Below are 18499 nucleotides of genomic sequence, written 5' to 3'. Positions count from 1 at the left end.
AGTGTTCATTTTTGCTGCTTGAGATTTTATTATTTCACCCATTGTGATTTTTAATATTAGATAATGCCATCTGGTAATCATGGATTTCAATCCAAACTTAAGAAGGAAGATTTTTGGGCTTCTCTTTCAAAAGAAAGGGTGGGTATAACATAAACTTTTTTTCATTACACTGTAAGAAATATATATATATAAAATATTTTTTTTTAATTTTAATACATAACTCAGAAGCATTTGTTTCTTGTTAAAGAGATGGTAGTGATTAACAATCTTTAATACATTTTTTTGCAGACTGAATGGCTTTTTTTAAATGTTGAGCACCAGAGACAACTGACTAGATGATCCTTTCTTCCCAATAAATCCACGCAAGGCAGAAGCTTACCTGACGACGAGAGCCCTGAATAACATCCAAGAATGGCAAATACTACACGGTCCATTGTGGCTGCTGCTTTCCTTTGGCATCTGTTGATGAATTACAGTGCTGAAATTCAGACTGTCAGATCACAGATTTAAATGGTAGCAAGTGCATTACAGAGAACCCCATTTTCATTATTATTTCTCTATGCGCAATGCTTGAAAACTTCATAGACATCCACAAAACTATAGATATAAATTAATCTAACATATATGGATTTTTTGCCACAGATTTAGTGTTTCATTGACTTGAGGATCAGGGTTAACTTCAACAATTTTGGGACATTTAACAAGATGCCCACTCCCTACTGATGAAGAGCCACATATTCCTACATCATATGTTAGTTTAGGTATTGCTCAACTATACTTAAGAGTTCTGCCTAACATTGTCCAATATGCAAAAGATGTAAGTGTGGTGTATTTTTTGAGTTGTTGGTAGTGGTAGATTGCACTACACATATTGCTTTAAAGAATGACTCACTTGGTCTTGGCTTCTTTTGTGCCGTCTTCTCTTACACCCATTGCTGTATTGTTGATCAGTACTTGCAGTGAGTTATGGCAGTGGTAGCATGATGCTTTGGTGCTGATTTGCATCCACAGAGTAATATTTCTAGAACCTGTTTCACCCTGCTAAGTACTTGGGCTAACAAGATGATAATCCCCAAAAAGATGGCCAAAGAAGCATTGTAGCAGTCCTTTATCAAAGACCTTATCCCAATCTACCCAATCTATGAAAAACTATGGCATTACTAGACTAACTACTACAACCTACAAAATAATAATTAGATTCCCTCTGTGGCCCCCTTCTTAAACAGAAAATATTGCAAAAACTAGTGCTGTTTCATATGCCAGAAATTAATGCTCATCTGTATTCTTCCCAGCTGCCATATTGGATCTTCCAGCCACTTGAGGCAAGATTATATGATGTTCACTCTCCTGTGTCTGTACTTTTTGCCCACCTTCTTACTGCTCAAGGTTAATATCTCTTGCACACCAGTTCTAAGGCATACATGTCATCAAGCCTAGCTGCAGGAAAATAAGCGCATTCTCCTGAATTTAAAAACTTACATTGTTCATGCTCTGATTGCCTTCCACATCGATTCAAGGCAAGGTGGAGCAGGCACTGACATCACTTGAGTATAAGAAGTTTCCTGGACAGTTTGCCATCTGGCACTGCCAGAAAGAAAGGTATTAAAAGAGTGAAATACTTGGCCCTGGATTTGCTTATCAAATGGATATTGGTTTAAAAAGAAAAAATGAACAAAGTCACATTAAATAAAACATTTTTGAGTTTTGGTGCTTTGATATATAGATATAACAAACAACAGTGTCAGTGGGGGAATTGTTAATTAGTTAAATGAGAATTGGTAAAGGGTCTCAATACTTTTGCAAGGTCACAGATGGGGAGCATAAGGTTATTATTTCTTTCATTGCAAAAACAAATGACTATATGGTGAAAAAAAACTAATGCCATTTATTTTTATATTACTGTATACATTTTCCATATAGATATTTGAGGATGACTTCCTATCATGCATTCACCATTTGGGTGCTGAGATTCTTGGAACAGCAGTGGCAGTTTAATTAAAATTGATGAGTACTGTGCTATTGACATGGCTGCTGATTAATAATATTTGTGTCAGTGTTTTTCCGTTTTGGATTTCATAAATATGTGCAATTTTTTTTCTAATAAAAATAAGTTATTAAAAGTATGTTTATGTATCCTTTTCAGTGTCTCTTTCTGTGTCTCTATTTTGATAGAGGTAAGAAGATAGAACAACCTACTTTCTGTGTTTGATTCTGCCTAATTTCCCTTTAAAACAAGCACTCATTTAAGGGATGATACACTTTTGATTACTCTTCGTATCTGTTTAGAAGGTTACAATAGAAGTTATCCCTACTTTCTTTGATAATGGTATTGGGTAAGCATAATTATTTAGCCTTGCCTAAGGTTCAATTATGTCTCAGGAAAACTGTACACAGGCCTTGTTCTTCCTTCAGCTTGCTTACAAAAGGCCAGACCAATCGCTTCTTTGGGGTGTCAGGATTGAAAGTGACCCTGCCCCCCCCCCCCCTCATGGTTAAAACATTGATAAAACAAAATCATAATTCTATTCTACCAACCACAATCTGCAGAAGATTAAGCAATGCAGTAGAGTGGCCTTTTTAGAATTAGAGCTATTTCAATCTATGAACTTCCTTCTGGGATCTTTCTCAGGATGACATTACATTTACTTCTCAACCAATTCACCTTGAAAACAGGATCTGAAATTTTGATATAGTAAATTTGGCATTAAAAAATGTTTTTCTCATTCATTTATAAATAAAAGTATGGCTTGATTTTGTCCTAGGCCAATGAGAGCGAGATTTTGGGGTCCATTTACTAATCATTGGATTTTTTTGTTTTCTCAGTTTGGATTTTTAGCCATAAAAGTTGCCCGAAAAAAAGTTAAGATTTTTTTTTAGATTTACTATGCGTCTAAATGACTAAAAATCCAAATCCAAAAAATCACCATCTAAAACTTGCAGAGTCAGTGGCAGATGTCCCTTCACTTTCCTGTAAGATCATTCTTTTGTCTTTGGATTTTTCGTGTGTGCGACTTTTTTTCTTGCACAGGCTTTTCCTATGAGATTTTGTTTTTTAGTAAATGTTAGACATTTGAGGAAATGAGTTAAGTCTAGTTTGAAAATTTTAAAAAATGAGAAATTATAGAGTTCTAGTAAATGTGCCCCTTAGTGTTAAAACAAAAAAAAACACAAAAGCGTACAACAAAGAGTATCTTAATAAGGTTACCATTAGTCCTCATGGAAACTTGACCCCAGCAAGCGTCCCTGTGGCAACACGTGATTCTCCAGAGCTGCTGTTATATTTAGTTGAATAAAGAATACTGCTGTGGTTTTATAAATCATTGTATTTACGCCTCTATTATGTATTCCTTTCCATTCTCTCCATACTCTCTCATTACCCTTTCATTTTGTAATGTTCTTCTCTTCTGATCACTTTACTTTTTCTATTTCCTTTTTTTTCTGTTCTTTACTTCCATGTTCTTTATGAAATATACTCTTCTTTACCACATTTATTTTGTTAAGCTGTTCTGTTTTGTCCCATTCTGCTTTCCTATAATCCTTTATCCCCTCATTATCTTTTCTCTTCTGCTCCATTATTGCTCTTTCTTTTTTATTTTTAAATTTGCTAGAAGTTTTATTTATTCAGTTAATAAAATTATTCCTGTATTATGGTATTCGTTTATGTAGGTTGTAGAGAGTGTAATCACTTTCCACATTTACCATTTTACCGATAATATAAAATTCAGTGTATACATTTTAATATGACTTTATTATTGTTATACTCTCTACAACTTTGCACAAAAAAAATTCAGCTTGGGTGAAAGAAAAATAATAGAATGCTGATATTCAGTACAGGTATATGAAGGAAAACTCCTGTGGCCTGTCTCTCAATTATATCTCTGAATTCACTCTTTACTGACTTAGGGTGATGTCACAGGGCAGATTTTGTCACCTTGAATACATTTACATTGGCACTAACTGGAATTACTGTGTCCTCCCCAGTTGACTGTACTGCAGTTCTGCTCTGTAATACGGTGGGAGTAGAGAGTGTAATCGCAAAAAGTAAAGGTCTCTGTAGTAGATATAATGATGAAAGTTATAGTCCATCTGCATGTCATGCCTCTGTTCTTAAAGAATTCAATGGCTTCTATTTTGGCAAGATGTTAACCCCCTTGCCAACAACCTAGTGTTTCACAGGAAAATTGTTTTAACAGACAAATCTTTATGCTTTTCATTGCCATAACTCATTCATTCATTTAAATGGTAATGTGAAAACATAATGTTCTGTTATGACCAAATATTTCTCCTTAAACAGACTATTAGTTTTCCTTGTGATGCTTTTTTTCAAATGTTTCTTTATATGTAATATTAATCTGTGTTTTCTTTGCTTTAAATAGGTTATTGTACCCAAGCGGAGCAAACTTACTTCTGAAGCAAATGAAGATCAGCTTAGTGTGGAAGTAATTGCTACTAAGGTATGTAAGCAATTATGCCAGTGGATTAAAACCCAAATGGATTTATTGAAAGTATGCAGTAAGATCTAAGTTGTAGTATAATACAAATTTGTTCTGACCCATCTCACAGGAATTGATGCCTGATGTTTACCCGATGCAGTGCATGGTTTTGTTTTGTTTTTTGTTGTTTTTTTTAATCTGGTTCTGCTTAGGTTTTACAATTGAGACCTAAGTAAGCTTGTATTTTTTTCACTGTAACATGATAAATGCAATAGTTATTTTTGTGTGATACAGAGTTTCGGCAGCACTTGGTAAGTGTGCATTTCTAACACGAAGAATATTGCTTTATGCATATTTTCACTTCTTTAAAGACCTTTTCCTGCTATAGTAAAATCTTTTCACATGAATTTTCGTTTGCAGACAAGTACTTTATGGTGAAGAAAACATTTACATACATTAACAATAATACACAATAGTTCATTGCCTAATATGTTGTATTTTTTCTCAAAATAACATTAAAACCTAAATCACATTGTCACTACGAGAACTTGCCAACTGCATCCCATGACACTAAATATGTTGTGACAGTGACGTCTCCTGCAAAGTGTCCACATACTGGAATTTCACTGAACTGACCCCAAAATGAATTCTTCACAAAAACCCCAAACTCAAAATACACCTTGTAGTGCATTATCAGACCAAACAATATTACAAAACCAAATGCATTTGTATGAAAGCATCAAAGTATTTTTTTTCTGATACCTTCAGCCATTTTTTTTTACCATTGAAACACACACAAAAATATTCTATTCGGTCTGTCAGACTACTAATTTGTAATATCTTTTTACGTAGGTCTCCCCACTAAGTAAGAAAGAAACCTTTTTACCACGCTTTAGAATCCCCACATGTGAAGAGCGAGATAACTTTATTCAAGAGCAAAAAAACAAGAATACTATGAGGAAAACAAAGTCTGATATTTCCACTCTGTTAAGCTTCACACAACAGGTTAAAGAGAATAGGAAAATCGAAGATATCCCTCATGAAGAACTTGATTTGCTTTTGTCAAAGTTTATTCTTGCACTGAAAAGAAAAGATGGCAAAGAATACGAACCCCATACTGTTCGCTGCTTAATAGGTAGCATCGACCGATACCTAAAAGAACAAAACTACCCTCAGCCGATATTACATGGAAACAACCGTGAATTTCCACTAACAAATAAAACTCTTTCGGCAAAGATTAAATACCTTAAGAAACAAGGTAAAGGAAATCACCCCAATAAGGGGGAAGCGTTAACAGACGAAGATATAGAAAATCTCTATAAAACAGAAATTCTGTCGTTGCACAACCCTTCAAGCTTGCTAAACTTACTGTTTTTTAATAACGGCATCCATTTTGCTCTCCGTACCAAAGAACAATATGATCTGCAGTGGGGAGACATTACACTTAAAATTGACAATAAAGGCAATCAATATTTAGAGTACAATGAAAGGCGGACCAGGACTGCAGAACACCCCCAAAATGTAAAGGTGGTTAAGCCACGAATGTATGGTACGCCAGAAACGCCTGAAAGAGATCCGATCACTGCATATATTAAATTTAAAAACAACAGACCACCTTCAATGCTGGCACCAGATTCCCCCTTCTACCTGGCTCCCAATACAAAATACAACCCAGGATATTCTCTTTGGTACCGTGCCATGAAAATTGGAATCCACAAAATGAGATTAATGATGACCAGCATGAAGATTAAGGCCTCACTGCCAGAATCTAGAAGAATTAAAAACAATTTAATCAGGAAAACAATCATGCAGAATCTGACTTTCCATCATTTATCACTTACAGAAGCTGAGCAGTCGAGTGGACACATGGACATTGACTGCATAAGCAACTATTCCTTAGTGAGTGACCAAATACAACAAACTTTATTATACACAATCCAAAAAGACAGTGAAAACCAACCTGAAATTGCAACATCCTCTGGCAGTGCTGCTGCACCGCCATTGTTTTGTAACGTACAGGAAAATATCAACAGTAGAATTATGCTGGACTCGATAGTTGGACGCAAGTTCACTTCTGACTCAAACAACATGGCATTAAATATCTATAATGAGTCAGTTACAAGTGAACCACCAAGCAAACGTGCTAAAATTGTGTGCGATTCAGACTCTGATTAACATTATCTAACCTGATAACATATTTTAATAGCATAGAGCATAGACTTTTTTGTCTAGTTATTCTCTTATTGGTTAATAAAAAACGCTAATTATAATGTACATTTGTATTTATTATTTCTCAGAATTTTTTTAGGTAGATTAGAATATTACAAGACACCCTAGAGATGTTTGTAGAAAAAGCATGAATCACTTTAGTGTTGTAAAATATCCTTAATGTTCTCTGTCTAGTCAATGCAGTATTCCTTATATTATCATTTGTGCTGGCTGCCAGTAATATAGTATGGATTAAAGATAAATTATAATTCCATTGTACATATTTTCTAGTCCTGTCTGTTTCAAATATTATTGTAAACATTTTATAGCCAAACATGGCCTGCCTTCTTGATATCAGATTTTTTTTTTTTTTTTTTTTGCTATGCTTTTTATACTGTTTTCTTGCTTGCTTTATACTACATGGAGTTTTCCATTGCTGCAGAAAATCACTGTGCTGTGAGATAATTGCTTGTAAATCCAGTCAGCCATATTTCATCCACAATCTTGGTTTACTGAGAAATGTTGTTAGTGACTCAATGTTTGGGATGTGAACATAAAAGGCAGATAATAGCAGGCAAGAAGTTAGCTCATGGAGATTTAGGTTAGAATACCAATTTATGGTGGGTTGGAAAGTTTCACATAATGCTCTGCTTTTGTTGAATTTTTTTTAAGAGCCAGAGAGTTGAAACCTGTAGTTAATTCCGTTTAAAATTCCAAAATTTTGGTGCCAGAAGAAAGATGTTATTAACTATAATTACCTGGATTCCATCATACCCTAGAGATCTTTCCCCAGTGCTAAACTGCAAAATCTCCTAAAAGAGGTGGGTCACCTTTAGGTTAACTTTAAGAATGATTATTATGGCCTATTTTCAGTTAGCCTTAATTTTTTATTTAGTTTTTGGATTAGTTTTACTCCCTCCTCTGACTGTTCCAGCTTTGTGGAGGTATTGACCCAATTAGCCAAGTTGTCATTGTTACTTTTTATTACTTATCTTTCTATTTAGGCCCTCCTCTGTTCATCTTCCTGCCTCTCTTTTAAACCACTGCCTGGTTGCTAGGTTAAATTGTACCCTAGCAACCAGATAGATGCTGAAATTCCAAACTGGAGAGCTGCTGAATAAAAAGCTAAATAACTCAAAAACCACAAATAAAAAGTGATGAATTTCAAATCGTCTCAGAATACTCTCTGTATATAATAAAAGTTAATTGAACTAGGTGAACTACCTCTGTAAACATCACCCATTTAACACTATCATGAGTTAAGGTAGCCTGAGGACTTTAATTCAAATCTAGTTTATCCATTTAAGTTTGAGTACAATTCTCATCTGTCATATGTGACCTATGTTGTTTTTTGATTGCTCAGAACTCAGAAGTGATGATTGTTCTAAACAACAATGGGCATCTTAAATTATTATTATCTTAAGGTACATGTTGGTGTGGAGGCTTGTCCAGTAGCTAAGTGTAGCTAGAAATAAAAAGTAATAATAATCATTGCTTGTCGCTTTCCCCTGAATCAGCTAGTGGGCAGCTTCCATTGAGACAAAAATGCTGAACTTGATGGACGTGTGTAACAACAGTTACTATCCATATGCATCTAAAATGCATTGTTTGTTAACAAAGTCTGAGCCCAGTCTATATCATGGTGCATTTCACAGAACTACCTTGTCATTGGTTTTTAGCACATGTATTAGTTTACATGACGTGCAATAGCATGGAAGAACTACATGGGAGAGCAGAACATGAAATAAAAGGATATAGTGTAATTTGTATGAAAACATAAGCACCCATGTGTTCTGGTGTTAAACCAGAGAACCTTGTTTTAATACCTATGTGCAACAGCACATAAGTAGGGCTCATTTATAAACACTGGGCAAATTTACACCTGGGCAGTTACCCATAGCAACCAATCAGTGATTAGCTTTTTTTGAACCATCTGCAAGTAGAACAATAAAATCAACTGATTGGTTACCACGGGTAGCTGTCCAGGTGCACATATGCCCAGTGTTTATAAATGACACCCAGTCTAACTACTCTCCAGATCAACCATAAGATAAGGTAAAAATATAATTGCAGATATCCACAAGCGAGTTATCGTATGTTGTAAGGTAGAAAAAAAAAAAATCTCTTTCATGGCATATATCAAGTTGAGTTTGACTGTTGACAATTAAGGGTGGAAAAGACATGACTCATTAAATAATTTGAAAATCAAAACATTGGGCTGTTATATCCATTATTATATTTTGCATTATGTTACAATCATTTTACAGTTTCTTCTTTATATGCATTAGATATGTACAGATGGATTAAATCTCATTTAGTCATTTGGATCATTTTTTATTGAAATAAATGTTGTGCTATGATGAGGTGTGTAATGTCAAAACAGTGTTTGCTCTGCCTGTATATGATTAAGGCTGCCATGGCGCATTTTGATCCCTAAGTTCTTTTAGAGACAATTGTTTTGCTGTCAATATGCCCTTCTCTTTAGACAGCCACTTCCATGTTTTTGAATGAAGAACACACACTTATACTGGTAGGCTGGAAATCTTATTGCCATAATCCTCAGCAAAACCCTACCAGGACAAGTGTAGGATTGCTCAAAAGAATAAGTGGCAATGTGATTGGATAGAGCATTTGAAAATGAACCTTTTCAATGTGGATCTGCCATGAAACCTACTTGTAAATATAACTAATTTTCTGTAGTGTTATATTCCATTATATCTCCAATAGTTCTTTAAGAAGCTTATTACAGTTTTATTTAAAAAATAAATTCTTTTAACAGACAAGTGATGAGAATCACATTTTATAAAGCATGGGTCTTCTGGCCCCTATATGAAGAAGAACATGTAACTCGCAGTGTTTGGCAGACTATTTAGCCACATATAAAATATGTATTTCTTTTTGTTGCGTATCTAAAGATACAATGGTATTTTTTTATTGTTTATCTAAAGATTTAATAAATATTTATGACATGATATAACATTCATTCATACTGATAAAGTGTTAAGTTTCCAGCTGCTAATATTATACAGTATAGATTATAGAGAAACAGTCCTGTCATTTGTTCTATACATTAGAAATGCATTTTTTTTTTGTTCTTTTGCTCTGTTTATCTGAACCATGAAGCGTTGACTGGAGTAATGTTCTTGTCAGTCATTTAATAAGATTTTGCAATAATATGAGTCTGATTTGATGAGCATTGCAGTGGGTCCTATTTTTTTGAAAGCATCATACCCTCTACTGACTAGATTCCATATTGGCGCATTTAAAGGGGATGGCCACCTTGAAACACTTCTTTTTGTATAATGAAAATATGCATTCATTAAAAATATTAATTTTGTTCAGGATTACTATTATGTATACTAAGCTGTTTGTTTGCTCTTGCAGGCTGTGAGAGAACCAGCAGTTTTAATTTCTAAATTTATGATTTTTATTTATACCTTGTCATTGCACCTGAAAAGCAGTATCTGTTTATCTCTTATCAGTTGTCTAGGTCTGACTCTTAAAACTACTGCTACATGACTCAGGTCTTCTTCAGCCTTTATTCATCTTTAATTAACTGGCTTTCAGTTAGGGGCATCTCAGGGATTGAGGCTACCCTGTGGCACCCAAATTCATGTCTACACCCCCTGCTTAGTTTTTTGGGTTGGGGGGGGTCACATACATTTTCTTGTACTGTGGAGGACCCCCTTTGAGCAGTAAGCCCCTACATGGGGAAATTAGTACTCCCATGACTAAGAGGCAGCAGGAATGCTTACTGATTTATGGGTCCTACTGCTGCAGTGCATTGTCTTATGGAACGTGTATTGAACAGGGGGGTTCTCCATCAGCATTTAACCAGTGTGTCTACTTTATTGATCTGTATGTTTGTTTGCTGTGTATTGCTTGTTATCTTTTATTTCGCTATCCAGTAAATTCTGAATTACGGGTAGGACATCTCCCATAGATTCCATTTTAATCAAATAGTTAAAATCTTTAAAAATGATTTTCATTTTCTCTGTAATAATAAAACAGGACCTTGTACTTGATCCCAACATGATCCTTACTGAAGGCAAAACAATCCTATTTGATTCATTTAATCTTCAAATGCTTTTTAGTAGACTAAGGTTGCAAAGATCCAAATTACAGAAAGACCCCCTTATCTGGAAAAACCCAGGCCCTCAAGCATTCAGGATAACAGGTCCCATACCTATATATAGTGTGATTACCAGCACACAAATAAGCAAGAGTCCATTATGAAGGGCAGAATTAGCCTGTCCATTAGTCTTATCCAATTATCCACTTTAAGGGCTGTGGCACACGGGAAGATTAGTCGCCCGCGACAAATCTCCCTTGTGGCGGACGTCTAATCTCCCCGAAATGCCATCCCACCGGTAAAAATGTATATCGCTGGTGGGCTGGCATATGCGGTGCCGCGATTTCTCCGAAATCGCCGAAGTTTCCTCTCAAGGGAAATTGCAGCACCACGTATGCCATTCCACCGGCGATTTACATTCTCGCCAGTAGGATGGCATTTCGGGGAGATTAGTCTCCCCGTGTGCCACAGCCCTAAAAGTATGTCTCACACAAGCCCTTTTTTTTTTAACTCATGTTGTCAAGTGGGTATACTGCCCCTTTAGTGTATGCTACTTTCGTGATAAGCAACAGAGGGCTTGTTGCCAATTGCAAATTTTAGATTATATAGGTCTAATATCCTAACCATGTGAAATGCATCCATTTCCCTATCTGGTAGTTTATAATGTGGCTTTAAATCTAAAAGCTGTTTTTTCCTTCTACATAGAGAGCCAAGCTAATGCATCAGCTAGAAGGCATGACACAGTCTGTCAGAGAACAACCATCTTTCATTTATGATCCCGTTTCTGATGTCCAGGAAGATGATGACCAAATCTCAGAAGCCCACTTACGTTCTGCAAACACTGCCTGGTGCAAATGTCACCACTGCTGCGTGTTACCAACTAAGGAGGAGAGCACTTGTTGTCGGGAGGTTCCGAATCTAAATAAGCTTCTAGGCAGTGACTGTGTTTGCATTATAAACCACCCTGTCTTTCATCAGATATGTCTGGATAATGATCGCCTTGAATTGATGTATCGCTTTTTAGGGGGGCGCACTACAAAAAAGGAAGCATACCTGGACTATATACAGTAAGTCATCTCTAATAGTATATTGATCATATTGTGACTGTATGTTTATGTGGATTGGTTTATCAGGGAATGAGGTGCTACTGATAAGCTAGTAAATCTCATGAGTGTTGTACTATAATACATGCCACTACTGTTTTCCCCCCCCCCCCCCCCCCCCCCATTGTTTGTGTTGAGCTTTGAATGGATACATAATATAAATTTACGTACTGGCTCAAGAGGCCAAATGTAAAATATTTCTAATAAATACATTTATTTTAAAATAAGAAGTTTTAGAAATGGAGGCTGTGTGGCTAATATTTTTACTGATGAAGCAAAGGCAAATAAGCCGTGACCCCCTCCCCCCATGCCATATTAATAAAAAAAAAGTTAAAAACATTTTCTTTTCCTTTTCCATTTGTGCTCTATGATGGTCATGATTACCATAGTGCCACATTCTACAAGAAAATATGTGCTTTTAGTTGTTTTATCATATACAGGTATCGGACCCCTTATCCGGAAACCCATTATCCAGAAAGCTCCGAATTACGGCATGCCCGTCTCCCATAGACTCCATTTTAATCAAATAATTCAGAATTTTAAAACTGATTTCCTTTTTCTCTGTAGAAATAAAACAGAACCTTTTAATTGATCCCAACTAAGATATAAATAATCCTTATTGGATGCAAAACAATCCTACTGGGTTTAATTAATGTTTTATTGATTTTTTAGTAGACTTAAGGTACTGAGATCCAAATTACGGAAAGACCCCTTATCCGGAATACCCTTGGTCCCGAGCATTCTGGATAATGGGTCCCATACCTGTATATTGTTCTGTAAGTGACTTCCATGGTGATATAGTAGCGTGTCACAGAGTCCTGCAGCGGATCAGGTACTCGCAGGTTAGCCTTTTTTCGATGTGTGTATAGATGCAGGTCGCAGGTCGGTTGTGGGTCTTAACTGTATTTCTAATATTATGTATATTTTACTTCTTTAAAGGAGAACTAAAGCCTAATTATTGTTAGGCAGAAATGTTGTACATTATATTTTGTGTTTCTGTACCAGCCCAAGTGGACCACAGCCCTTTAGCAGGGAAGATCTGTGCCCCCAAAGATGCCCCAGTAGCTCCCCATTTTCTTTTCTGCTGAGTTACTGCACAATCTCTGTGCTGCTGTCACTTACTGAGCTTAGGGACAATATACTGTATTTACAAAATACAAATGTCATAATATAAGGCTGATTAGTTTTTTTATGCAGATTCACATTACATGGCAGACCTGAAACCAGGGCAGTTGTATCAGAATTAAATAATCAGCCCAGTATCATCAGCTTATATGACAGAAAAACCTCATTTTCTGCTTGATAATTTGTAGCGGCCCCTAAGCTCAGCTTCTTAACAGCTGCTCAGAGCCCACTGAGCATGTGCACTGTCACTGTCATTGCTGTTATAGAGATGCTGAAACTTTAAGCCATTGCAGTCAGTTTAGTATATAAAATATGGCATTTCTAGCCATATTTATTTTTAGGGTTTAGTTCTCCTTTAAACATTTTTTAATTGTTTTTTTTCTTTCTGATGATGTCACTTCTGGCTTGCTGGTGGCCAGCAGGTCACGGATCGGGTTGCAGATAAGGCACTTGTGTGTCAGGTCGAGAAACTGGTTCAATGCAGGTCTGGGTTTCAAAAATTGGTTCAGTGCAGGCCTCTAGTGTGTCTGCCTCACATGAAGGGCTCAAACGCTGGGTTTATTTTGCATGTCTGTGATAAGTAGCCATTTATAATAACTGATTTGATTCATGTTTAAACCTTCAATGGCTTTAATTCTGTTTTTTTAACTTTCTTCACAGTCATCTTAGAAAAACTGCCTACAGGGCCTTCATAGCATGGGCACATGGATGTTTGCGCCCTCCAAAAGGTAAGACCATTCCAGCATGTGTGGTCAACATTGTGCGAGCCTCTTTACCTTACCCTGAAGAACTTAATAAAGGCTTCATGAAGATTTATGATTATGCAGCCTCCGACATGGCACTGGATTAGTGGTTTTTTTGTATATGTATATTTGTTCAGTTTGTAATGAATAAAACTCGTTCTCTTTCCTGAATCTTTACTTTTTCATTGAAAACTAAAGGTCTAGAAATGTATCTGAATACTTATGTGCTTGGGTGTATACTGTAAACTTTAGTAAAAGTGGCAAGTTTTGTTTTCCATGTGGTTTTGCAAAAGTGGCGAGTTCTTAAGCGTTAATAGATGATGGAATAAAAAGTAAAAGATGAATAAAAGAGAATGGCAAGCAATGGAACAAATTATTGAAAGTGGTCCATTCAAGGGCATGCTAGAAATTAGTTAAATTCATCTATTCTTGGCTGTCATTAAAAGATTCCTGTCTTTTACCACCAAAGGCCTAATTGCAGTTAAAGGGGAAAAAAAGTAATACAACCACAAAAATTACTCTATCCAGCTAACCTGCCTTCCCTTTCTAGCACTACTCTCCCCACCTGTATTAGAGGTGCTGTACTGTATACTGTACTGTACTTTTACTGTACCAGCGGTAAAAAACAGCACTCACAGGATTTTGAGATAAAGTAACAAAGTTTAATACATCAACAAAGATTGTCACACGTGGTGGTTTTTCTGCTTGTGCACTGTGAACAGTTTTCTGCCCACATATGAACTAGTAAACATATTTGGATGGGAACCACTCTCACATTTCCACATCCTAACAGTTCATATTGTGGTCAATAGCATTCATGGAAAACTGTCACTGCCATTTTCAATTGGTAGTTTTCTACCATTGAAGAAACACTATGGGGCCCATTCATTAAAGCACAATGACCACGATTGCGAAAAATTTTTATTTTTTTTCTGAAGTTTAGAACTTTTCACAACTTTTTCGCGTTTTGCGTAAATTTGCCCCAAAAAATTGTATTTTTCTGAATGACTACGAACATTTTGTAATTCATTCAAGCTTCTGTATGGTGACTATCTTTGGGCCAAGTTGAAGCTGCAGAGTGCCATTGAGTCATATGGAAGGTTTCCAAAATCATGCATTGAGGTTTCAAAGTCAGAAATGTTTTTGCGCCGTTTACAGTCATTCGGATAAAAACATTTTGTAACTTTCGGACTGCAACCACCATAGTTTCGTAAAACCACAACACAAATTTTCACACAATTTACACACATCAGAAATTATTGTGGTTACTACAAAATTTTTCCAATCGTGCTTTTAACAATCTGATATTCATGCTTTAATGAATGTGCCCCCATGTGTGACATTAGGGAAATGTTTTGGGCCTCACTGGATTGTCTGTGCAACTGGAGCAATGTAATATCTGTGTTTCAGATTTTGCTGTTGGCATGTCTCTGTAGCCTCACCTGTATATGTGAGACCGCCCAAGTTGTCAAATCAGTTATCTTGCACTAATCTCTTATAATTATGGGCAATACTAAACTACTTATGTCTGAACATTTTAAAGAGGGAGGTCATACCTCTGATGAGGGGTGAATTATAACTAAAGTAGAGAAAAGTGTGGTGGTTTCATAAACATTTTCTACATATTTACATCTAATTTAGCAGTATGGAATGAAATCAAGGGCCTCATGTAGTCTTAGGTAGTGCTAAGAAAAATCGCCTTGAAGACAATGGGCATTTTTTTCAGTGCAAAATGCGCATGGAAGTTAGTGGGACTTTTTTATCACAAAATATATTTGAATCAGTGGGCATTTTTTGTGCAAAATCCGTTGAAATGAGTGGATGTTTTTTTTTTTTGCTTAATTTTTTTCATTCAAAATACATTGGAGTCAATGTGCGTAGTGTTGTTTGTTTGTTTTTGTTTTTTTAGACTGCAAAATTTTGCTGTTGTTTTGTGAAAACTTCACTAATGGCGAAACATAGACTTTACCTCAAATCCATGCCTGGTGAAAAATGGCATTCATCGCTGGTCCTCAGTCCTCACTATAAAACCAGTATGTAGCAAAAAATCCTCCACTTTTTTGGAAAAATATTGTTTATGCAGAGAGACTGATCAATCAACATGTTTCAAACCAACAAAAACAAGACAAAGGGAAAGAAACACATGCTTGGTGATGTGAAGTTACAATAATATTTAATATGTAAACAGCAAAGAATAACTAGCATGCAAGAAAATGCTGAAAAAAATATTTAAAAGGATTTTGCTTTAAAGTTCTGCAAATCTGAAGTTTAAAGATAACAAAAAGGATGACTAGCAGAATGCAGATAAAAGTCCAGAGTTTTGGTGTAGGAGCCTTTCTGCTCTACCTCTCTGGCTCATCAGATGAATCATCCCCATCATCTGATCTTGGGCGCCTACGGGGTGGGCTTCTCTCTGGGGCTTTGCGATTTGCTTGGGTATGATCTTGTTTTTTATTGTGGTTGGATTTATGTTTCCTTTTTTGACCAAGCCTCTCACAGAGAGGATGATCAACTTGAGTCATTTGCCCACTGGGTACAGGGCAAGATTCCCACTTGGTCTTTTGCTTAAGAGGCTCTTCAGAATTTGACATTAGCGATGTCTGTGGGGTTAACTCTTCATAAAGGTCTTTGTGTTTTCTCTTGGCATTACAAGGCTCACCATTAGAATTTTCCCTAAATTGATTGGCCAGATGGCGAGTCGTCTTAGTTCTCTTTCCACTTGATATGTTAGCAGGGTGGTGTTGAGTACCAGTTGTAAGTGCATCACTGCACCCACCTCTATACTGGGAGCCTACATGTGACAAAAAATCAGATGGACTGAAGTCAGATTCAGTGTCAGATATATCTGAAGGATTTGATAGCTCCTCATCTGAACTCACACTAGAGGGTGATTCTGTGCTTGAACTTGAGGTTGAGGTTTTCTCCTCTGTAACATAGGAACAGCCTGGGCTGTCATCACTCAGCTCCTCTTCACTAAGTACAGACCCAACAGCAGAACAAGGATCCTCTGTGGCCCCTTTCTGCACAGTCAGAAAGGGCTCTCTGCATAAGGGACACACTGCACTGGTTTCTGCCCACTTCAGTATGCACTGGTAGCAGAATGTATGTATGCAGTTATCTGGGTGAGCTATATTCTCTATCCTTTCCATACATATGGTGCACTCTGGCTCCTGGAGAGCAGGACATGTAGTGCTTGTAACAGATCTTGATGGTATGTAGTAATTTTGCATTATGATACTGATAGTAAATGCTTTAAGAATCTGCAAAATTATAGTAGCATCATTTACAAAATAGCCTTTATTATTATATACACTATAGCAATATTATTAGGCCTATGGCACCCAAGGTTATATACTTGGTTTAAGAGACAAAACACTCATCAGTCCTCCTTATATTAAGCTGAAGTAACTTCAAACGATGATTTTAAAGAATTATACATATCTTGTGTTTTTGATATACAGTATGTCAAAAACTACAAGTCTCTAGGTTTGCATCTCCCAACTTACTCAAATTTCAGTCTCTAACTTCACTTTTCCCGACTGAAATGTAAACTTAAAAACAACATTCATTGCCTGAACTAACATTGAAAACATACTTAAATCCCTCAGTAACATTAAAATCCTGAGCAGGAGGATTTATAAATCAGGAGTGATTTATAAAAGATGCTCACCTCTTGGTATCTGAGAAGTAAATGATGAGTCATGTCAGTTATAGTTTCTAATGCTAACGGCCTCCTGCTGCACAAATATGGCCGCCCTTGATAGATGTAAAAAGGGTTTCATTTCTGGTGTCGGTATCTCTATATGCAGACCATTCATTCACACAGCTTATCACTTAAGCAGCATTGAATAATCCCTGACATAATAGTTTAGGATTCTTGGCTGTCTTATACATGTTTGTTTGCTATCTGATTCCCAAGCTAAGGGTCATATTTATTAGTGTGTAAGACAACATCACCTGTTGTGTTGGCCATAGCAAGCAATTTAAATTTAACTGGTCACCTACAAGTTAGAAAACAAAAGCAAAGACCAGATTGGTTTCTATGGGAAACATCACCAGTGATGTTGGATTACACACTATTATAAATATGCCCCTAATATGTGTATTGTTATGAAGTTGTTCCTTCCTTATATTCCATTACAGCCTCTGCTGCAAGGCTTTCCACTACGTATTGGATATTGTTGGTTGGATTTGCTTCCTTTCTGCCATAAGGTCATTAGTGAGGTTGGGCACTCAGCACAGAGTGTTGCAACTAAGGATATCTTTATAGATGGAGTGTCCAGATACTTTTTTGCAGATAGTGTTATAGACAAATGTTACATTATATTCATCCCATTTGGGTAAATGGTGCAATCTGGAGAAAGACCAAATAACTGGAAAGTACCACAGCATGTTGTATTCCACAAAATCTTCCGTTATGGTTGCCACAACAGTTAAGATACTTATTTTGAAGTTAGATTAAAGATGTTTTTTCAAAGGGCTGGGAAGGTGTTTTACATTTTCAGGAAGTAAATGGTAGATAAATGAAAATGTCTCAAGACAAAGCAGGAGTTTCCACACCTCCACCTAATTTTGATAAGAAATTAAGATGTTAGGCCACATTCCAATATAGACAGTATGATAGCATTCTATGCACAGAACAGTCATTTTCTATATATTTCTATATAATTGTAATTCTGCATATGAATGGGTGGTATGATATGGTATGGTACTACTGCAGTATTTGAAGATGAGCTAGAGTTGCCCTATTTCTTGCCTCAGTAGTGTTCTCCAGACTAAGAACTAAGAGATCTTCTCCTGCTAAAAATAAAACTA

The 18499-nt window shown here is 36.2% G+C and overlaps 1 protein-coding gene across 11 annotated transcripts in view; it reads left to right on the top strand.

Annotated features, from left to right (window-relative positions):
* LOC100145450 (uncharacterized) overlaps positions 1 to 13855 on the top strand; it is a 38872-nt gene extending 25017 nt beyond the window's left edge. For 4 of the 11 annotated variants that reach the window (XM_018095264.2, XM_012966077.3, XM_012966078.3 and 1 more), the window contains 2 exons: positions 4377 to 4454; positions 5286 to 6920. In XM_018095264.2, coding sequence (XP_017950753.2) covers positions 4377 to 4454; positions 5286 to 6608 — 1401 coding nt within the window. In that variant the 3' untranslated portion in view covers positions 6609 to 6920. 11 annotated transcript variants of the gene reach the window in all.
* The last annotated feature ends 4644 nt before the right edge of the window (positions 13856 to 18499 follow it).

This window comes from Xenopus tropicalis, chromosome 7 (genome assembly GCF_000004195.4).
Source record: "Xenopus tropicalis strain Nigerian chromosome 7, UCB_Xtro_10.0, whole genome shotgun sequence".
Lineage (NCBI taxonomy): Eukaryota > Metazoa > Chordata > Amphibia > Anura > Pipidae > Xenopus > Xenopus tropicalis.
This window is presented reverse-complemented; position numbering and strand designations above follow the sequence as displayed.